We start from the raw sequence: 23837 nt of genomic DNA, 5'->3' as shown, positions 1-23837 counted from the left end.
AACAATACGTTTTTATTTGATCTTTCCTCAACTCTTAGCCAAGACATGCATAGTATTAATATTAGCCCTCTGATTACAATGAAGAGCAAGACGTGTCGCTCTGTTCTGGGCCAGCTGCAGCTTAACTAGGTCTTTCTTTGCAGCACATGACTGGACAATAATCAAGATAAGATAAAACTAGAACCCGCAGGACTTGCTTTGAGGAGTGTGGTGTCAAAAAATCAGAGCATCTATTTATTACGGACAGACCTCTCCCCATCTTTTCATTCATTGAATCTATATGTTTTGACCATGACAGTTTACAATCTACACCAAGTAGTTTAGTCTCCTCAACTTGTTCAACAGCCACACCATTCATTACCAGATTCAGCTGAGGTCTAGAACTTTTGTACCAAATACAATGCTCTTAGTTTTAGAGATGTTCAGGACAGTTTATTACTGGCCACCCATTCCAAAACAGACTGCAACTCTTTGTTAAGGGTTTCAGACTTCATTAGCTGTGGTTTCTGATGCATATATGGTTGAATCATCAGCATACATGGACACATATGCTTTGTTTAATGCCAGTGGCAGGTCATTGGTAAAAATAGAAAGGATTAGAGGGCCTAGAGAGCTGCCCTGTGGTACACCACACATTACATGTTTGACATTAGAGAAGCTTCCATTAAAGAAAACCCTCTCAGTTCTATTAGATAGATACCTCTGAATCCACGATATTGCAGAGGTTGAAATGCCATAACACATGCATTTCCTCAACAACAGGTTATGATCAATAGTAATCTAACAGTACAGCTCCCACAATCTTCTTGATATCAATTTCTTTCAACCATTCATCAGTTATTTGTTTCAGTGCAGTACATGCTGAGTTTCCTTCTCTAGAAGCATGCTAAAAGTATTTTGTTAATTTATTTACAGAGAAGTAGCATTGTATTTGGTCAAACACAATTTTTTCCAACAGTTTGCTAAGAGCTGGCAGCAAGCTTATAGGTTTGCTGTTAGAACCAGCAAAGGCTGCTCTACCACTCTCGTGACTTTGGCTTCCCTCCAGGCCTGAGGACAAAGGCTTTCCTCTAGGCTCAGATAAAGAAATGACAGATAGGAGTGGCTATCGTCAACTACCATCCTCAGTAGCTTTCCATCTAAGTTGTCAATGTCAGGTTTGTCATTATTGATTGATAACAATACAATACTTTTTCCACCTCTCCCACACTAACCTGATAAAATTCAAACATGCAATTCTTTTTTTTTGTGATTTTTGTATTTTTTACATGAGTAGATGGCATACTATTTGTTGTTGGCATTTCCTGCCTAAGTTTCCCCACTTTGACAATTAAGAAAATATTAAAAATAATTGTCAACATCAAATGTTTCAACCATACATTAAGGTCATCCCTCCATTTAAAAGGTATATGATTCTGAACATACAGTGCTACACCCCCACCATTGCTATTCCTATCCCTTCTCAGTAGACTCTATCCATGAATGTTAATTTGCCATGAATGAATATCCATTAATGTTAATGTTAATCATTTACAGATGCATCTAAATGCGTTTCGGTCAAAGCCAAAATATGAATATTATTTATGTTGACTAAGTTAAAAACCTCATGTATCTTGTTAGGTAGGCTACATACATTAACCTGAGCTATATGCAGCCCTTTCCTTGTCAAGTGGAGATCAATAGAGCATGTATTCATTATAGTGGAGATCCATAGAGCATGTATTCATTATAGTGGAGATCAATAGAGCATATATTCATTATAGTGGAGATCAATAGAGCATGTATTCATTATAGTGGAGATCAATAGAGCATGTATTCATTATAGTGGAGATCAATAGAGCATGTATTCATTATAGTGGAGATCCATAGAGCATGTATTCATTATAGTGGAGATCAATAGAGCATGTATTCATTATAGTGGAGATCAATAGAGCATGTATTCATTATAGTGGCAATCAATAGAGCATGTATTCATTATAGTGGAGCTCAATAGAGCATGTATTCATTATAGTGGAGATCAATAGAGCATGTATTCATTATAGTGGAGATCAATAGAGCATGTATTCATTATAGTGGCGATCAATAGAGCATGTATTCATTATAGTGGAGATCAATAGAGCATGTATTCATTATAGTGGAGATCAATAGAGCATGTATTCATTATAGTGGAGATCAATAGAGCATGTATTCATTATAGTGGAGATCAATAGAGCATGTATTCATTATAGTGGAGATCAATAGAGCATGTATTCATTATAGTGGAGATCAATAGAGCATGTATTCATTATAGTGGAGATCAATAGAGCATGTATTCATTATAGTGGAGATCAATAGAGCATGTATTCATTATAGTGGCGATCAATAGAGCATGTATTCATTATAATTAAAGTTGTCATGATACACTACAACACAAACTCAGATTTGAACATTGAATTAAAACAGCCAGGCAATTACTCTAAAGTCCCGAAACAATTGCCCATGGATATAAAGTTTATCCATCACCATGGAGACTCGTTGATTCAGGCAACACTTTTCCTTCATGATGGGATATTAGTTTTTTTCTCCTTTCATTGATCTCGATGGGGAAATTATCATTCATTCCAAAATCAGTGTTTCTGAGTTCTCTGCCCATGTTCTTCGTCATTTCCTTTTGCTTAAATTTGTCAAAACATGCAATAATAGACCGTGGCCTATTTCCAGAGGCCTTACCTATTCTATGGACTCTGAAAAAAGTGACATTACGCACAACATCAGTGGGCAGTTTTAGTTGGGTTGACATAAAGTCTCGGACTGTGTCATTCTCCGGTATCCCTGAGAATATTAGATTGTCCCACATTGATCGACACTGTACATCAAGCAAGGTTTCTTTAAGTTGTTTGTTCTCCCTTTGCACCACCTCCACCGTGCCATGAATAGAGTCTACAGTACCTTTCAGCGCCGTGTTCGCTTTCCTTACATCATTAATCTGACGTTGGATGAATTCTAGACTACACATAATGCATTGATGTCCTCTTGTAATATATCCAAGATATCAAGTTTGGCAAGCCTTTCATTGATGGATTTTAACAAGTCAACATCCATTTCAGTAAATCTCTCCCCACTTGCCACACGCGTGCCCTCTTACTAGGGGATGGTTTGGTTCCATCGTTGATACCTATTAGCCAACCTGGTTTTGGTATGTTTTGTTGATTGGGTGGGTTGGTTGTCCTTAATGCTTGTATCCTCCGAAACCAGCGACATGTTCCTTTGAGTTCGTAGGTATCTCTCGTCAATGAATCGTTCAAGCTCTGGTTTGGGGATGAATAAACCATCTGATTCCATGAAAGATGAAGTTGAATTTGTCTTTCTGCACATCATTTCATTTTATCAAAGGTTCTTATATCATTAATCTTGGCTTCATAATACAGTTCCTTCTTTTTTTTTTTTTTTCAGTCACATCATTTCTCAATTTGCAGTAAGTTAGCCAGTCAGATGTGCAGCCAGACTTATTAGCCACTCCTTTTGCCCCATCTCTTTCAACCATACAGTTTTTCAATTCCTCATAAATCCATGGAGCGTTAACAGTTCTAACAGTCAGTTTCTTAACAGGTGCATGTTTATCAATAGTTGGAAGATGCAATTTAATAAATTCATCAATGTGCTGCGTCTGGATGCTCCTTATTAATCACATCAGACCAACAAATATTTTTAACACCATCCACATGAGTCAAAGCTAAATCTTTTGTATAATCTCTTATACACTATTTTAGGCCCAGCTTTTGGAACTTTAGCTTTCCTGGATATAGCCACAATATTGTGATCATTGCATCCAATGGGTACGGATACAGCTATTAGTAAAAATGTCATCAATACATGTGGATGATCTTGTTCCTGTAGTGTTTGTAAACACCCTGGTAGGTTGATTAATAACCTGAACCAGATTACAGGCACTGGTTACAGTGAGAAGCTTCCTCTTAAACGGAAAGCTTGATGAAAAACAGTCAATATTTAACTGGTAGCAGGGAAGTCAGATGCAGGAGAGCAGAACTAGGTAATAGCCGGAGCAGTTTAATTGTAAAACCAATGGCATAACGAAATAAAAAAACATGGGTACAAAGCCCGACGCGCACCAGTAAAATGTGCACAAGCACTTACAATAAACAATTCCACACAAAGACATGGGGGGGGAAACAGAGGGTTAAATACACAATAATAAATTAGGGAAATTGAAACCAGGTGTGTAGGAAAACAATACAAAACAAATGGAAAATGAAAGATGGATCGACAATGGCTAGAAGACCGGTGACGCCGACCGCCGAACACCGCCCGAACAAGGAGAGGAAACGACTTCGATGGAAGTCGTGACAAGACCTCTATGTTTACATCACATACACTATCAAGCATTTCACACATATTATTTAGATACTGACTGTTAGCACTTGGTGGCCGAAAAGAAAAGGCTTTAGATGTGTCAGGTAAATCTGCAACCACAACACTTCAATAACACTTGACATACGATTTTCTCTAAGTATTACAGGCTCTGAATATATACAGGCACAACTCCCCCATAAGCATTCCTGTCTCTTCTATAGATGTTATATCTTTGTATTGCTGCTGCTGTATGTATCATCAAATTAAGTATCTAAGTGAGTCTCAGAAATGGCTGACATATGAATGTTATCTGATGTTAGCAAGCTATTGATTTCATGAACCTTATTTCTAAGGCTACATATATTATTATGCACTATTTTCAGCCCTTTCCTGGGTAGCTTATCAGAGATAGACACCTTTAAGGTTGTTGTGAACTTGTTTGTTTTGTCCAGTTTTAAGAGATCCTGGTCTCCGATGTCCACGTCAGACTACTTGGCTCTGCGACGGTTGTCTGCATAGATCTAGGATTTCCCTTTCTCCTCAGCACCATGATCCCATGTCTCCAGCTCACTCTGTGGTGCAGCTATATCCAGAAGCTTTTCCTTTTGAAAAGGAACGCAGCTGGGCTCGGTAGAGTGATCAATGGATTTGTAAACTGTGACGTATTTGTGTAGCTCCTGGTTCCAGCTTGTGCAATGTGAATTTGTTTCATGAGGGAGGCATTTTGCCGCTCCGCTTCACCATTTGCCTGTGCCCATTTTGGCATAATTTTCACACGCTGTATCCCGTTTTCCTGGCAGAAGTTTTGGAACTGGATGAAGTACCGTGGGTCACAATCAGATCAGATTGTTATTGGTGGACCTTGATGACTGAAAATAGTCTACAGACTATTAATCACCTTTTCTGTGGTGGTAGATTGCACAATATCATATTCATAATACCTGCTGTAATAGTCTACAACTACCAGTATGGAGTGTCCTGTTCGTAGTGAACCCAATAGATCAGTGGCAACATCAGGTAGCGCTGTGGATCTCAGCGGTTCTGGCACGTCTGGTCGTTCTACAATCTGGTAACCATGACTTGACTTGACGTGTCTCTCTGAAGCTTTGTCCATGCCCGGCCACCATACTTTACTCCTGAGATGTTGTTTTGTGCCTACAATGCCTCAAAGTACATGTGGCAAAACAATGAGTGTTCCCCTTCAAATCAAAACCTTAGGACTAACTGTCCAATTACACACAGTTAATTTGTTATAGGTGCATATGCCTGGCATGTCGCATAATACCCACTCCGAATAGCATTTCTCACCTCTCTTAGTTCTTCATCTGTAGCAGATGCTTCATCCACTTCCCTTCTGGTCATTGCACTTGGAGTTGCGTTCACAGCCACAAATCTCACATACTCCTCTACTTCATGTGTGTGTGATTCATTCACTGCAGTCTCTCCAAGTAGACGAGACAGAGTCAGCAATATTGTTTTTCCCTGGTATGTGGACAACACGGAAAGTCATAAGGTTGGAGCCTCAGCACCCACCGCTCGTTGCGAGCCTTATGACCTTATGATCAGTCACTAAATCAAATTCCCTGCCGTATACATACAGGCAAAGCCTTTCACAAGCCCAAACCAATGCAAAGGCCTCCTGCTCAGTCTCTGAATATCTGCGTTCACCCTCTGATAGACTCCTGCTCACATAACAGACTGGAACCATTTATCTGTGTTATTCTTACACAAGCACAGCTCCTAAGCCCACTGGTTCTGCATCTGCTATTACTTTTGTGGGAGCATCTTTGTCAAAGTATGCAAGAGTCGTGGTTTCAGACAGTCTTTTAATGTCTGAAATGTCTACTTCTGTTCCAGTCTGAAGTGGAACGTTGTGTCCTTCTTGGTCAACTTCCGCAGAGGCTCTGAGAATGTAGAGAACTGGGGAATGAACCTACTACTGTAACCCACTGAACCTAGAAAGCTAGGAACCTCTGATGAAGTGTCAAGCTCCCTGGCCTTGACCACTGCTCTCACTATTTCAGCTGTGGGACCGATGCCCTTCTGTGAGAGTAGCATGCCCATAAACATCTTATTCATGTTGAACTGACATTTCTCTGAGTTGAGAGTCAGTCCACAGCCCTGGTTTTATCTCCAATTGATGGTAGCCCCATTTAAGATCCAGTTTACTGAGCATGACAGACCCATTTATTCCTTTCAAAAGTTAATCTACTGTGGGGATTGGGAACCTGCCACATATGATTGCTGTGTTCACTTGTCTCATGTCCAAACACAGTCTTATGTCACCTATCGGTTTTGGCACTACCACCGCTGGATTCACCAATGGCGTGACCTCATCCACTCTCTCGCTTAGTCCATGTTTTGTAGTTCCTCTATCTTTTTCTCCACAGCTTCACTCAGGTGGAATGGAGCACGCCTAATGGCCTGTGCTACTGGTGTCATGTTTTCATCAACATGTAGGTTGATCAGCCTTGTGTTGTGCTTACCCATCCCTTCAACCAGCTTGGGGTACCACTGTTTTATCTGCGCTTTCACATCTGTCACTGCTGCTCTGCCAACACCCACTTTTGACACACCCAATTTAACGGCAGTCTCTTTCCCTAGCAACGGCTCTCTGTCACAGTGAACTCAGTCTGTGTGCTGCGCTTGCCTAGCTTTATTTGGCATGTGAAAACTCCTTTCACTGGTATTGACTCGTTTAATGAGTATACTTATAGCTTTTTATCAGTCAGTGATAAACGACACCTGGTTTCTGTGGCTTTCAGCTTTTCCCATGTGCTCTCATCTACTATGTTAGTTGTGGCCCAAGAATCAATTAACATGAATAAATTGTCCCCTCCCACTGAGAACGGGATCCTGTCTGAGTTACAGTTCTCATGCACAGATGCATAGGCTCTGTTTTGTTCCTCTGAATCAACACATTTCACAATCTGTTTCGAGTTATCTTTGGTCTTGCACATTTTTGCAAAACTATCCTTTCGGTTACATTTCTTGCAGGTCTGCCCGCATGCTGGACAAGCAGGGTCCTTTGCAAAATGATCATGTCCACAAAGGTAGCAAACTTTCTCTGATTTGTATTTTCCGTCTACATTCTGTCTCTGACCCGTTTGTGATATTTCCCTTCCTTGTTGAAAACATGATCTCATCATCCTTCGCATCTGTACTCACATGCATGGTGGACATTTGCACTTCAGTTCTTTCACATTGTGGCTCGAGTAACTGCGCTAATGTTAGCCTAGGGCCCTCCTCCAATAGCTTTCGCCGCAAATATTCTGTATAACACTTGCTCAGTATGGCACCTCTAATCTGATTGTTCTTATCTCCTGCAAATACACAGTCCTTAGCTGCTTGTCTAAGATGAGTAACAAATTGCTGAACTGTCTCACCAGTTTTCTGTGTCAGTCTCGCGAATGCCGTGTTCACTTGTGGCACAAGGGAAAGGGGAATGCCGTGTCAGTTGTACAACTGAATGCATTCAACCGAAATGTGTCTTCCACATTTAATCCAACCCCTCTGAATCAGAGAGGTGCAGGGGACTGCCTTAATCGACGTCCACATCAGCGGTGCCCAGAGAGCAGTTATTGTTGGGGGTTAACTACCTTGCTCAAGAGCAGAACGTCAGCGTAGCAGGTTCACTGTAGCAGTCAAACTGTGGCATGGTGCTTTCCATCTTGTCGACCATTTAACTCACTTTTCAGATTTAATTATCATTTTCAAACATTATCCTCTTCGCCATTGTTCAATCCTATACTTACAACTTGTGCTAAGTTAGGATATTATACTGGATTGAATCAACTGGACACGAGGTAAACTTCAACATGTCTTTACTCCCTGATCGTCTTGTAACAAGAACCCAGCATTATTTTGTGACGTGGTGACGTCATATCAGTGTGTCACAACGATGCACGATTAAGCCTTTTATCAAGTGGCAACTTGCTGATCTGTTTGATAGTGATCACTCCAGTCTGCCACTGTTGTGGGCAAATGAGAATTGAGACAATTTGCACTTGCATCCCAACTGCCACTTGTCAACCCATTCATGAGCATCTTGTGTCCCGCCACGACCTGTTTTGTAACATGATTCGCTAAAAAACTCTGCCAGACGGACGCACACTACGGTAATAGTTGAACAACAAAATGACACTGAAGCACTTTGTCACTCGCCAGTGACTTGATAAGCTGATTCATCTAACATGGCCTGCCTGCTCAATGTGCCTGCTACAGGTAAAATAAAATAAAGGAAACACTTGTGTAAATGAGGGATCTGGCAACTCTGTTATGGTGTGGGGTGAATTTTCCTGGTTTGGGGCCACTCAACCCCTTAGAGGGCAAGGTAAACGCCAATAAATACACAGCCATTCTGAGTGATCACTTTCAACATATGGTGAAGCATTTCTATCCTAATCGGAGTGGTCTATTCCCAGCCTGTTCTCATAGACTAGACGTAACATAGTAAATGTAAATCCAAGACACTCAAATTAGTATGATATGTTACGTTTGGTATAGTTACATAAGACAGATGGCTATTTAAGGAAAAAACAAAAGCCACTGATAAACAGTGTGCAGCTGGTGCTTTATTTACGATAATTTGACAGCTCGCTGATGATAAATTGTAGACGTTCTCAGAAATCAGTTCAGAGCGCAGTAGCAGCTGACTCGATACTTTCTGCAGTGCACTACTAGTTTTCATACAGTTTCTTTACTTGAGAAATACTGCACCTTAGATAGATGTAAAATTGCACGATTAAGACCACCTTGGCAAAAACGTCTAAATTAATTACAGATTTCTTGATTTATCTTATATTAATTCTATTTCGAGGGCAAAATGTTGCTACCGTTACTCAATAGAGACAAACAACAGTAACTGCCAGGGTACATTATAGCGAACATAACACACCCACATTGAACCACATGATGCAAATAAAAAAAAAATTCTTAATGAGCATCAGAAAAACACATGCGGAATCGGTGAGTTCAGCCCCCCTTTAAAAAATTACTGATCAAGTCAAATCACTTTTAAGAAGAAAAAATTATCTTGAAGGTTGACACATTTTGCGGCCATCGCAGAATCAATATCACAACTACCAAGGAGGAGAGTGAGGGAGGAACACAACACAGCTCACAGCCTTGACTCACAGCGTTAACTCACCATCATCCAAAATGACAAGGAGGGGAGCTAGCAGGTCACACATGCCCTGCACATAGCCAATCTCCAGGTGCTGCCAGATATAGCTGCGAAGAGAAGTCAGCATCATGTACTGTGTAGTGTGACTAATTCATTCTTCCAATTTTCCATGTATTAATTGCGCTCCACACATAACATAATGAGTGCTAGATTATTTACAAACCTGTCTACAAAAGTGGAGTAGAGAATCATGAATGGCATTGTTTTTATTTTACCTGCACATGATGTTGCGCAGTTTCTCCAGGTTGGCAGGGGTAAAGTACCAGTAGTTTCTGTCACACCTCTGGACATCCTTCTCAATGCGATGCAGGTTGATCGTGTACATGTCCAAAAGCTCTTGCTACAACAAAGGTGCAAAACCACCACACAAATTTTAAAGAATAACCAAACACCTAAATAGATCTCGATTATTCCAAACTTTTATTCTAAAAAATGAAATGCCAAGTGCCTACAGAGTAGGTGGTTCCGATGGATGGCACTGGAGAGATTTTCAGCTCTCCTCCCACGGTCAGGAAATCAAATTTAGGGAAGAGGCTCTCCATCTCAGGCTCCTCAGACATGATGGACTCTGTGCCCTCAGGGCTGGGCTTGCACTTCTCCTTCTCCTCCAAACGGAGTTCCAGATGGTGAACTGAGCCCTCAGAGAGAGCAGCCCGGACCCCGGAGCTTTCACACAGGCCCTTCCTGTCCCATGGTAGGGCCATGGAGAATTTAGCTGAGGAAATCTCCTCCATCTCAATGGCCGAAGGAGACTCGTCTAATTCTGTGGTGGCCAGAGCCTCTTCGAGCCTGGTGGTGCTATCCATTGCTCTTGCCACGCTGGTCTCTGCAACAGGGCTTTTATTCTTCTCTGACTCTGGCAGCTTGGCCTCAGATAGTATGATCTCCTCCTCCTCTATTTCTCCCACTTCCTCTGATTTTTTTATCTCCTCCACTTTTGCCTCTGCAACCTCTTCTGGTGACACTGTCTTATACACCTTTGTTTCGACTACCTCTTCAGATTTCAAAGTCTGATTGGCTTCTACTCCCTTCTCAGTTTCTGTCTTTTCTACATTTGTTGCATTGGCTTCCTTTACCTCTGTTGTTTCAGCACTCTTTGTTTCTCCAGCCCCTGTTTCTGAAGTTCTTTCATCATCCAGTTCTGATGCTGTGTCTTCCGTTGCTTCTGCAGTCACCGTTGATATCGATGTATTCTCCCCTTTTGGCTCTCTATTGTATGTTTGGGATGTCTTATTCTCTTCTGGGTCGACAGACTCTGGTTCTGGTCCTTTGTTCTCCTTTGCTTCTCCTGACTCCCCAGGTTCCAGTGACTGCATCTCCTCTGTGTGTACTTGCATTGTTGGCTCTCCATCCAACATTTTCATCACTTCTGCATCAGGCTCTTTAGCCTCCCTTGTTTTGGACTCATCTGTTTTGGACTCCACTGTTCCTTTTACAGCATCCACTTCTGCTTTTGGTAACTTGCTGTCTTCCTTTTCAGAGGTCCTTACCTCATCTTTCTCATTAGATAGAGTCATGGAAGTCTTCTCTTCTTCTATTTTCAGGCTCTCTAGCTCAGCTGGGTCTGCTGCCTTGTCCTCCGCCGTCTCTGGATTTTCCCCCATTTTTACCTCTGGATCTTCTGTCTTGGTGTCCTCAGTATCTTGGGCCACTTCAGTCACACTCTCTTCCTTCTCTTTTTCCTCCTTATCTGGCCGGTCCTTGGCCTGGAGGTCCTTCTCATCCTGCAGGGTCAGGGGTTGGACATTTGGCTCATCTGCTTCCAACTCTTCCTGATGGACTTTGACTGGGATCTGTTGGGCTGGGGTCAGCTGTGGAGGAGTACTGATGGTGGTTTTGGGGTTGGTGTCAGGCACAGTGCTGTCCTCTGTGCTCAGAGAGTGGTCTGACATGCCCGAGGTGACAGAGAAGTTGCGAGAGGAGGGATGCCCCGAGTCTGGGGAGCTGGCCACGTTGGGCAGGCCTCCTCCATTGGGGATCTTGGGAACCGGCTTGGCCTCCTCACTCTTGGGCTCTGTCTCGATCTGTTCCACTTCCTCCACAGACTCAAACACCTGAAAGAACAAGTCAAAGGGAAGCAGGCTAGTGTTATGGAAGGGAAGGGAGGATGTGAAGAACTAGCAGGAGAGAGAGCAATATTGGTTCAAAAAAGCTAAAGACTGTAAAAGACTAAGGTAATTCCATAGTTTTGGAACAATAGGAATCGCACAGTTGTAATATGAAAGGTGTTTTTGGTATGAATATTACAAAAACAGTCATGGAACTATTTTTAGCTTTCGGAGGTGCTCTTCGATTTTGAACTTGAAGCCAAAATACAACATATTTCCACTAGAATAGTGATTGGTGGACCAAAATAAAGTTGTACACCACAGGTAAGCTCAGGACATTGTTCTATAGTTCTCTTTTCAGTCCCGTGAGACTAAGTAGCCTTTGTGTATAGTAGCCTTTGTGAGTGTATATTCAGCTCTATGTGTGTTATTATTCTTATTGTTCATCAATTATAAATAATTCATTACTGTTAATTATGTGTAGAGGGGCATAGAATTACATATGGAATGCATTTAACATTTTATATATTTAAGAGGATCTCTGTCTATATGGGTACCTGGGTACTGCTGTCAGAGTCACTCTGCAAGCGAGCCAGGCTCTGTCTGTCTGAGCTGCAGCTCTGGGAGGACTGGCATGAGTAGTACCAGAGAACAAGCAATGGAGAGGTCAATAAAACCCTGGAACAACAGTATCCATACAAAACACTCATGTGGACAAGTAATTCTGTAGGCCTGTATGTAATGATATATAACTGTCGTAAAGGCAGTGTATTATTGGTGCTTCAAATGAACATTACACAATATGCTTTGTAGTTTCATATTATTGAGGCGTTGGAGAGCTAACATGTTGGTCTCCCGGGTATCCTGTGTGCCACAAGACTATGTACAGACCCTGTGTTGTTGTTTTTGTCTCACTGATTTGCTTTATCTTGGCCAGGACGCAGTTGTAAATGAGACATTGTTCTCAACTGGCCTACCTGGTTAAATAAAGGTTAAATAAAATGTAAAATGTTTAAAAAAATGTGTGCACATGGGCAGGTGGGCGTGTGTGTGTGTGTGTGTCACCTCATTGCTGACACTGGAGTCACGGTGCAGCATCCTCTGCACAGTGCTTGGATTATCCACACTGGCTGAGATGGACGAGCATTTAGCCAGTGCCGCAGCATGCTGCTCCTTCTCCCGCTGCCGCACGATGGCCTCGCAGCCCAGCCACTCGCTCATGGTCTGCTCGTAGCCCGCCCGCACCTGCTCATCCACCTGCACAGTGTCACAGGGCAAGTGTCAGGGGTCGGAGATCAAGGGGTTTGGTGGTGACCTCCGATGGCAAGGGGGACACCAACCTCTTTCCTGTCATCCTCAGACATGCCAAACTGGTAGTGGCCTAGGAGGAAGGGCCACACCTCCTTACGCAGTGAAGGGTCAACACCACCAAAGTAGACCAGGCGCAACAGCTCCTGCTCCTTATAGGCCTGGAGAGCAGGGAGAGAGAGCAAGGAAGGAGAACAGGGAGGGAGAACAGGGAGGGAGAGTAAGGAAGGATAACAGGGATGGAGAACAGGGAGGGAGAGTAGGGAAGGAGAACATGGTGGGAGAACAGGGAGGGAGAGTAGGGAGGGAGAACAGGGAATGAGAGCAGGGGAGGAGAGGGGAGGAGGTAGGGACAGCAGGGAAGTAGAGCAGGAAGGGAGAGCAGGGAAGGAGAGCCGGGAGGGAGAACAAGGAGGGAGATAACAGAATGAGAGAGGGGAGGGAGAGGCCTCAGTCATTGAGCCACAACACACACAGATATACTGTAGAAAGCCCTACGTACAGACCCAGTTCAAATACCAGTAGCAGTTGTTTTCTTTCAGTTACTAGTTTTGAGCGTTTGATTGAGTCTGGCGTACCAAAGATCTGAACAGTGCACACACAATGTACCCACACATGAATACACTAATGTTACCATAGACACTGGCACATAAAAACATTCACATGAACATATGTTAACATATGTTAAAAGTTAATTTTCCGCAATTGCCTTGTTAAAAGTTAATTAAGCAAAGAGAAAAAAAGCTCAACTAAGCAAAGAGAAATGACAGTCCATCGTTACTTTAAGACATGAAGGTCAGTCATTGCGGAAAATTTCAAGAACTTTGAAAGTTTCTTCAAGTACAGTCGCAAAAACCTTCAAGCACTATGATGAAACTGGCTCTCATGAGAACCTCCACAGGAAAGGAAGACCCAGAGTTACCTCTGCTATGGTGAAACTGGCTCTCATGAGGACCACTACAGGAAAGGAAGACACAGAGTTACCTCTGCTATGGTGAAACTGGCTCTCATGAGGACCTCCACAGGAAAGGAAGACCCAGAGTTACCTCTGCTATGATGAAACTGGCTCTCATGAGGACCTCCACAGGAAAGGAAGACCCAGAGTTACCTCTGCTATGGTGAAACTGGCTCTCATGAGGACCTCCACAGGAAAGGAAGACCCAGAGTTACCTCTGCTATGATGAAACTGGCTCTCATGAGGACCTCCACAGGAAAGGAAGATGCAAAGTTACCTCTGCTGCAGAGGATAAGTTCCTTAGAGTTAACTGCAACTCAGCTTGCAGTCCAAATAAATGCTTCACAGAGTTCAAGTATCAGACATCTCAACATCAATTGTTCAGAGGAGACTGCGTGAATCAGGACTTCATGGTCAAATTGCTGCAAAGAAACCACTACTAAAGGACACCAATAAGAAGAAGAGACTTGCTTGGGCCAAGAAACACAAGCAATGGACATTAGACCGGTGGAAATATGTCCTTTGGTCGGATGAGTCCAAATTAGAGATTTTTGGTTCCAACCGCCATGTCTTTGTGAGACGCAGAGTAGGTGAACAACTTATGTCCGCATGTGTGGTTCCCAACGGGAAGTATGGAGGAGGAGGTGTGATGCTGTGGGGGTGCTTTGCTGGTGACACTGTGATTTATTTAGAATTCAAGGCACACTTAACCAGCATAGCTAACACAGCATTCTGCAGCAATACTCCATCTCATCTGGTTTGCGCTTAGTGGGACTATCATTTGTTTTTCAACATACCAATGACCCAAAACACACCTCCAGGCTGTGTAAGGGCTATTTGACCAAGAAGGAGAGTGATGGAGTGCTGCATCAGATGACCTGGCCTCCACAATCACCCGACCTCAACCCAATTGAAATGGTTTGGGATGAGTTGGACCGCAGAGTGAAGGAAAAGCAGCCAACAAGTGCACAGCATATGTGGGAACTCCTTCAAGACCGTTGGAAAAGCATTCCTCATGAAGCTGGTTGAGAGAATGCCAAGATTGTGCAAAGCTGTCATCAAGGCAAAGGGTGGCTACTTTGAAGAATCTAAAATGTAAAATATATTTTGATTTGTTTAACACTTTATCGGTTACTACATGATTCCATATGTGTTATTTCAAAGTTTTGATGTCTTCACTATTATTCTACAATGTATAAAATAGCAAAAATAAAGAAAAACCCTTGAATGAGTAGGTGTGTCCAAACTGTTGACTGGTACTGTACGTGTATAAAAAACAAAAGAGGAAGCCAGTGGCTTATTAAATTCTTCACCAGTATCCCCTCAGTAGCCCTAAAAATTGCCAAAGACTCCAGCCACCGTTCTCTCTGCTAGCGCACGGCTAGCGGTACCGGAGCGCCAAGTCTAGGTCCCAAAGGCTTCTTAACAGCTTCTGCCCCCAAGCCATAAGACTGCTGAACAGCTAATCAAATGGCTTCCTGGTCTATTTGCATGAACCCCCCCCCCCCCTTTTTATACTGCTGCTACTCGCTGTTTATTATCTATGCATAGTCACTTTACCCCTACCTACATGTACATATTACCTCGACTAACCTGTACCCAGCGCATTGACTCGGTACCGGTACCCCTGTATATAGACTCATTATTGTTATTGTTATTTTATTATTGTTGCTCTTTTATTTTTTTACTTTCATTTATTTAGTACATTTTTGCTTAACTTTTATTTTTCTTAAAACTGCATTGTTGGTGAAGGGCTTGTAACATGTTGTATTCGGCACACCTGTTGTATACTATTTTATTTATTTATTTGATCAATCAACGTGCAGAATGGTTGTGTACCACTGGATGCCAGTGGGGGCCCTAATCCCCTCTTTAATAATGAATAATACTGAACTACAATTGTGAGAAAAAATGTTAAGATTGACTACAGCCAGTAGAACTCTACAAACACAGATTGGACACACATGGATGAACTTGAGACATAAGTCAACTGAATGCCTCCCATCGGTTGATTATTCAACAAAATCCCTCCAATGAAATGTATGCTGTTGATACGCTGACAGGCCGGGCATTAGTCAAGCTTGCATACGGCTGGTTGTGTGACTAAGAATGTGTGAGCAATGTGATGACTAACGGATGAATACAGATGAGTGTGTGTGTGTGTGTGTGCATGTGTACGTGCGTGCGTATGTGTGTGTGTGCGCATCACGTCGCCAGGGGGTTTGGGCTGTCTGGTACTGCACAGTGTGTGTGTGTGTGTGTGTGTGTGTGTGTGCGTGTGTGTGTGTGTGTGTGTGTGTGTGTGTGTGTGTGATGACTAAAGTGTCAACCTTAGCGACACTGCTAATGATGTGACGGTGATGCTGCTTACGGTGCAGTCCTGAAGGAACCTCTGCCACACCTCGGCAGTGAGGCCCCCTAAGGCATCGCCGGGCGCGTCGGGCGCCACAATAGTGTGGTTGACCAGGGCCGAGAGGTGTGTACGTACGGTGGACAGGTGACGACAATAAGCCAGCCCTGGAATACAAAAACACAACCGCTATCAAATGAGCCTCCTGACATTCCGAGATTTTATGTGATACAGTATCTAAATAAGGCGATCTGACATTTCTGACGTTTAATTAATAGTTGGATGCTAGACTAATTGATAAGCTGCTTTAAATTAAAATCTGTTGCAAAACGTTGCAAATCATCTAGGGGGAAAGAAGATACAAGATTTGTGTTCACAATCACATACAGCCATAGAAAGCCCGGGAGATGATCTGATACTTCATTTGGTCGCACAGCAGCTTCAAAGGGGCTCTGCAGAAGGAAACAGCACATAAGTCAAAGTGTTCTCCATACGGGCTCCACCTCGTCTTAAACATGTCCAAGACTTTCATTTTGATCCCAAACATTCTCTATTCTCCATTCACAAGAACATCTTAAAGTAACTGTCCCGCGTTACCAATTATTTAGGAAATATTCCCTCAAATGAATTACAATATAAATTAAATAGATGTCCTTCTCCATTCACTGTTCATAAGGACATCAAAACCATAATTGGGTAATAAAACAGTACATTTCAAACGATGAGATAAATGCATGCACTATAGTATCAACATGTAATAAACCTGGGTTTATTTCAAATATTATTTGAAATCATATAAAATACTGTATGTGCTTGATTAAGGGTGCCTAGTGCAATGGAACCAATAGAAAAGTCAAAAAAGTGCATACCCTGCCCACCTGGCACTCCAGGCAGGTTAAAGAAAAATAACAAAGTATTTGAAAGATTTCAAGCAGTATTTGAACCGGAGTCTGGGGTTCTTGTATCCTTCTCAGGCCAGTGAGATCGGTAAAGTCCAGGGATGATATCTGGGTAACCAGCAGTGTGTGTCTCTGACTCTGACCTTTCATGGTTGCACCCATTGGGAGGCCCTCCGTCTGAGAAGCTGCACTGGGTACAGGACGAGCAGGAGGATTTCCTGGTTGTGGGCTGCCAGATGTTTGCCTCCTGGTCCATTAGCTCTGGGGCCACTGCACCACAGAATACACACACACACACACCAGTCAAAAGTTTGGACACACCTACTCATTCATGGGTTTTTCTTTATTTTTATTATTTTCTACATTGTAGAATAATAGTGAAGACAACACAACTATTAAATAACACATATGGAATCATGTAGTAACCAAAACAATTGTTAAACAAATTTGCCTTGATGGCAGCTTTGCACACACTTGGCATTCTCTCAACCAGCTTCACGAGGTAGTCACCTGGAATGAATTTCAAATAACAGGTGTGCCTTGTTAAAAGTTAATTTGTGGAATTTCTTTCCATCTAAAGCTCTATGATGAAACTGGCTCTCATAAGGATCGCCACAGGAAAGGAAGACTCAGAGTTACCTCTGCTACAGAGGATAAGCTCATTAGAGTTAACTGCACTGGTTGAGAAAATGCCAAGAGTATGTCATCAAGGAAAAGGGTGGTTACTTCTAAGAATCTCAAATATTAAATATATTTTGACAATATATTTTATCACAACCGGCCGTGATTGGGAGTCCCACAGGGAAGTGCACAATTGTCTCAGTGTCGTCAGTCTTTGGCCGGTGTAGGCCGTCATTGTAAATAATAATTTGTCTTCACTGACTTGCCTGGTTAAATAAAGGTAACATTTTTTTTTTTTATCAAATAAAGATCATTGCTATTCTAACTTCCGCGATGCATATAAGGCCCTCCCCTGCCCTTCTTTCGGAAAAGCTGACCACGACTCCATTTTGTTGCTTCCAGCCTACAGACAGAAACTAAAACAGGAAGCTCCCGCGCTCAGGTATGTTCAAAGCTGGTCCGACCAATCTGATTCCACGCTTCAAGACTGCTTTGATCACGTGGATTGGGATATGTTTCGCATTGCATCCAACAACAACATTGACAAATACGCTGATTCGGTGAGCGAGTTCATTAGAAAGTGCATTGGCGATGTCGTACCCACAGCAACTATTAAAACATTCCCAAACCAGAAACCATGGATTGATGGGAGCATTCGCGCGACACTGAAAGCGCGAACCACTGCTATGAACCAGGGCAAGGTGACCGGAAACATGATCGAATACAAACAGTGTAGCTATTCCCTCCGCAAGGCAATCAAACAAGCTATGCATCAGTATAGAGACAAAGTAGAGTTGCAATTCAACGGCTCAGACATAAGAGGTATGTGGCAGGGTTTACAGTCAATCACGGATTACAAAAAGAAAACCAGCCCCGTCGCGGACCAGGATGTCTTGCTCCCAGACAGACTAAATAACTTCTTTGCTCGCTTTGAGGACAATACAGTGCCACTGACACGGCCCGCTACCAAAACCTGCGGACTCTCCTTCACTGCAGCCGACGTGAGTAAAACATTTAAACGGGTTAACCCTCACAAGGCTGCAGGCCCATACGGCATCCCCAGCCGCGTCCTCAGAGCATGTGCAGACCAGCTGGCTGGTGTGTTTACGGACATATTCAATCAATCCTTATCCCAGTCTGCTGTCCCTACATGCTTCAAGATGGCCACCGTTATTCCTGTTCCCAAGAAATCTAAGGTAACTGAGCTAAACGACTACTGCCCCGTAGCACTCACTTCTGTCATCATGAAGTGCTTTGAGAGACTAGTCAAGGACCATATCACCTCCACCCTACCTGACACACTAGACCCACTCCAATTTGCTTACCGCCCCAATAGGTCCACAGACGACGCAATCGCAACCACACTGCACACTGCCCTAACTAATCTGGACAAGAGGAATACCTATGTGAGAATGCTGTTCATCGACTACAACTCAGCATTTAACACCATAGTACCCTCCAAACTCGTCATCAAGCTCGAGACCCTGGGTCTCGACCCCGCCCTGTGCAACTGGGTACTGGACTTCCTGACGGGCCGCCCCCAGATTGTGAGAGTAGGTAACAACTTCTCCACCCGACTGATCCTCAACACTGGGGCTCCACAAGGGTACGTTCTGAGCCCTCTCCTGTACTCCCTGTTCACCCACGACTGTGTGACCATGCACGCCTCCAACTCAATCATCAAGTTTGCGGACGACATGACAGTGGAAGGCTTGATTACCAACAACAACGAGACGGCCTACAGGGAGGAGGTGAGGGCCCTCGGAGTGTGGTGTCAGGAAAATAACCTCACACTCAACGTCAACAAAACAAAGGAGATGATCGTGGACTTCAGGAAACAGCAGAGGGAGCACCCCCCTATCCACATCGACGGGACAGTAGTGAAGAGTTGTAAGTTAAGTAAGTTTTAAGTTCCTCTGCGTACACATCACGGACAAACTAAATTGGTCCACCCACACAGACAGCGTTGTGAAGAAGGCGCAGCAGCGCTTCTTCAACCTCAGGAGGCAGACAAAATCCTGCTTGTTACCAAAAGCACTAAACTTTTACAGATGCACAATCGAGAGCATCCTGTCGGGCTGTATCACCGCCTGGTACGGCAACTGCTCCGCCCACAACCGTAAGGCTCTCCAGAGGGTAGTGAGGTCTGCACAACGCATCACCGGGGGCAAACTACCAAACCGGGACCAAACTACCAAACTACCTGCCCTCAAGGACACCTACACCACCCTACATTACTCATCTCATATGTATGTAATCTCCACCCGGTACTCGATGCCATCTACTGCATCTTGCCTATGCCGTTCTGTACCATCACTCATTCATATATCTTTTTTTTAAATTTATTTATTTATTTTATTTTTAATTTTACCCCTTTTTCTCCCCAATTTCGTGGTATCCAATTGTTGTAGTAGCTACTATCTTGTCTCATCGCTACAACTCCCGTACGGGCTCGGGAGAGACGAAGGTTGAAAGTCATGCGTCCTCCGATACACAACCCAACCAAGCCGCACTGCTTCTTAACACAGCACGCATCCAACCCGGAAGCCAGCCGCACCAATGCGCCGGAGGAAACACCGTGCACCTGGCCACCTTGGTTAGCGCACACTGCGCCCAGCCCGCCACAGGAGTCGCTGGTGCGCGATGAGACAAGGACACCCCTACCGACCAAGCCCTCCCTAACCCGGGCGACGCTAGGCCAATTGTGCGTCGCCCCACGGACCTCCCGGTCGCGGCCGGTTACGACAGAGCCTGGGCGCGAACCCAGGGACTCTGATGGCCCTTAACCACTGCGCCACCCGGGAGGCCCCCATTCATATATCTTTATGTAAATATTCTTTATCCCTTTACACTTGTGTGTATAAGGTAGTAGTTGTGGAATTGTTAGGTTAGATTACTCGTTGGTTACTACTGCATTGTCGGAACTAGAAGCACAAGCATTTCGCTACACTCGCATTAACATCTGCTAACCATGTGTATGTGACAATTTATTTGATTTGATTTGATTTACATCGGTATATGTATTTGACCCTGGTCTGAAACTCTGTGCTATACTGTAACTGGAGAGGCTCAAACTCCCAGCCAGAATCACATTGTCCCGTCATGATTTGGACACCTCTGGAGATGATTCTCAAGACACGATCACAGCTGAATTAGACAAATTGGGCAAGATCTGTCACTTGATTTGAGGAAGTGTTAATAGCTGCCATAGAGGTGGAGTTAGAGAGCAAATCAAGCACATCAACAATGACATTTGGGGAATCAAGGCATTTCAATCTGCGGAGGGTGAACAACAGTCTTTTGGCATGGTTATGATGACACATTCTTATTTGTCTTTATGTTTCTATATTCTCTTTATGGGCACATACTAACTCAAGTTCTCAGGCATATCTTCCATTGACGTCAAGGCATGAATAATACAAAATGTTTATGTTGTGTGTGCATCTGAAGTTAGAATTCGTCCCTAAGCATGACAATTTGCTTGCTCAACATTTGCTTTTTCTACTACTGTAAACCACTGTGTACCCCGACATAACGCTGTGTTTTTTATATTGGAAGGCCCGTGGCCAGTCAATCATCCACCTATTGTCCAAGAGGGACTGAGGTTAAGGGAAGAGGACAGAGAGCGCTTGATTAGGGGACTCATTTGTAAGATTTGCAGGAAGGAGACAGAGGGCGAGGCAGTGATTGAAGCAAAGCAAGTGGACGAACAGACTGAAGGAGGAGCTGAGGTGTGGTAACGTTACAGCTGTTCCCTGTGGTGGGCGATGGGGGGTCTCCGGGACAACTGCAGGAGCGCTTAGGGACCACCAGGTTCCCTTTGGTTGGGGGCTGTCCTCTCAGGTGGAGGGAGAAGGAGCGGGACAGGAGAGGAACCCCCGGGGGAAGACGGGGAGGGTGGGTTATAGTCACTGGAATGGACAATGAGGACAGTTGGATTTTTTTCAAACAAAAAACAGCACCTGAAGTGATCACATGAATGGAGGAGGGGTTGAGGTCACTTACCAAACTCTGATTGGCTGTTGGGGAACAGGATGCGGAAAACATAGTCCGTGGCCTCGTCCTCCTCCTTATCAGACACGGAGTCCGAGGATCCCTGTGAACACCTGTTTCTCAGTTTAGGGAACACTTTCCCCTGTAGTCAGAAATTAGGGGAATGTTAGATACAGTAAATGCCCCAAAAATATGACAAACTGTCAAAATCTAAAATGATTAACAGCATTCTTTGTTAATTAAGACATTTTTTAAAATTAAGATTTTGATAGCACAGTGTCTTTAAATAGTCTAGATTTGTAAAACATCCACACTTCCACCAAACAGAAGGACTGCCTATTAAGCAATACTTAATAAGGTCTGGCTTAAAGAAGCTTTGTGTGGGAGGGTTTCATTATTTATTCTGCCCAGTAGACATGATACAGGCTTTAAGCAGTCTAACACATATACTCACACATACACATTGGCTAAAATAACTCATGATCTGTCTTTTTTTTAATAATCAAATGAAATAGGGATGACCTTTCCCCTCTGGGACCAGAGCGGAGGGTCGAGCTGGCCGTGTGGCAGAAGGCCGTTCTCCAGGCAGGAGAGGAACTGGAGCAAGTGCCCCCCTCTGGGGAAGCGCAGCGGGGGTCTCTGGATGCCGTCCTGGCTCACCAGCACCACCGTGCCCCCGGTGTCCACTGCGGAGAATAATTTATACCTTTTATGGACCTTTTAAATATCAAAAAATGATATGAACAACTCCGTAAATGAACCAGAACTAGCTGTCGTTGATAGCAGTAGCAAGTAGTTGAGCTCCATACAAGATGTGCCGATTACAATCCAGACATTACAATGAGCCTGTCCTCCCAATGTCTCTCTCCACTAGCCTCCATTGGTGGACCTACCCTGCTGATGACAGTGCAAATAAACAATCTCCTCCAGACGTATGGTCATAGCGTAGTCCCAGTACACACTGAAAGAGATGGAATCAAAGCCGGGGTTATTGAGACATCACTCACCTTGTCACACTGAGTTGAACAACAAAGATCGCCATGGGGATATGTGTGTTGTGTGTCTCTCTTGGTGTGTGCAGAATTCTGAATACGGTCTGTGTTACTGAATGTAGAAATTATTAAAGTTGGGGTTCAGTATTTTGCATAAGTAAGAGTGTTTGCTGCTCCCAAAAGTGCTCTTTAATGAAAATGTAAGTGATACACAGCAAACAACACCACGGGCTAAGAACCAAAGTCACTAAAATTATATGACTAGTTACTTTGAAGTATGCTTGAACATGTCCCCCTGCTGCCCCTACAAACAACCCTCGTCATATTCCCCTCTCCAGAGTTGACCTCAGGACTCAAAGCCCTCCTGAGTAACACTTAGACAGACACGCTACATGATTTAGTCACACTGAACCGCTGCACCAACTGTAGACATCAACTTAAACACAGTTGGTGTATGGTGTTCCTACAAACAGTCATCACCTTGCTGTGCCATCTTGATGTACATAAGTGAGAGATAGGATCATTAGTGAATTGCTCTCCCCACCTGTGCTCATAGTCCAGGTCTCCCACAGAGCCGTTCATCAGCTGATTGGGCGTCCACTTCAGCGTCATGATGTGAGCTGTCTGGTGGAGAGAAAGGTATCCTGGGATAGCCTCCATGTCATCCCTCTGTAATGCCAAGAAGGATAACAGTTTGAGGATCTGTTTTCTTAAGTGAACTATGAAGAAATAATATACCAATTACCCCAGCGAAGACATTATTTAAAAAAGTATACTCATCATAACAGACTTTATATGGGGAAATAAAACTCATAGACTAAAAAGGAAGGTTTTACATCTTCCTAAGTCAGGGGGTGGTTTTAACCTTCCAGACTTGGAATTGTATCAACTTGCCACTTGCGACATATAGTTAAATGCACTAAAGTAGAACATTGGGTACATATTTAAGATGTGCATGCTAATCCCCAGGATCTTTTTACATGTATATTTTCTAAGGATAAAGCTAAGAACGTCATAGTTAAGAACATTATAACAATATGGAATAACATGAAATCTATTCTACATAGTTAAGAACACTATAACAATATGGAAGCGCATTAAATATATTCTACATAGTTAAGAACACTATAACAATA

The 23837-nt window shown here is 43.4% G+C and overlaps 1 protein-coding gene across 1 annotated transcript in view; it reads right to left on the bottom strand.

Annotated features, from left to right (window-relative positions):
- Positions 1 to 23837, bottom strand: part of LOC139410695 (small G protein signaling modulator 1a) — a 79546-nt gene that overhangs the window by 5794 nt on the left and 49915 nt on the right. The window contains exons 9-22 of the mRNA XM_071156103.1: positions 23246 to 23370; positions 22603 to 22670; positions 22232 to 22395; positions 21722 to 21851; positions 21463 to 21627; positions 17239 to 17365; positions 16584 to 16648; positions 16218 to 16363; positions 12924 to 13052; positions 12649 to 12840; positions 12141 to 12212; positions 9988 to 11589; positions 9751 to 9875; positions 9500 to 9582 (exon numbers count right to left, since the gene is read on the bottom strand). Of these exons, the coding sequence (XP_071012204.1) occupies positions 9500 to 9582; positions 9751 to 9875; positions 9988 to 11589; positions 12141 to 12212; positions 12649 to 12840; positions 12924 to 13052; positions 16218 to 16363; positions 16584 to 16648; positions 17239 to 17365; positions 21463 to 21627; positions 21722 to 21851; positions 22232 to 22395; positions 22603 to 22670; positions 23246 to 23370 (3193 nt within the window). The remainder of the gene's footprint in view (positions 1 to 9499; positions 9583 to 9750; positions 9876 to 9987; positions 11590 to 12140; positions 12213 to 12648; positions 12841 to 12923; positions 13053 to 16217; positions 16364 to 16583; positions 16649 to 17238; positions 17366 to 21462; positions 21628 to 21721; positions 21852 to 22231; positions 22396 to 22602; positions 22671 to 23245; positions 23371 to 23837) is intronic.

This window comes from Oncorhynchus clarkii, chromosome 6, assembly GCF_045791955.1.
Source record: "Oncorhynchus clarkii lewisi isolate Uvic-CL-2024 chromosome 6, UVic_Ocla_1.0, whole genome shotgun sequence".
Classification (NCBI taxonomy): domain Eukaryota; kingdom Metazoa; phylum Chordata; class Actinopteri; order Salmoniformes; family Salmonidae; genus Oncorhynchus; species Oncorhynchus clarkii.
The sequence above is the reverse complement of the archived record's forward strand: the minus strand, read 5'-3'. Positions and strand labels throughout refer to the sequence as shown.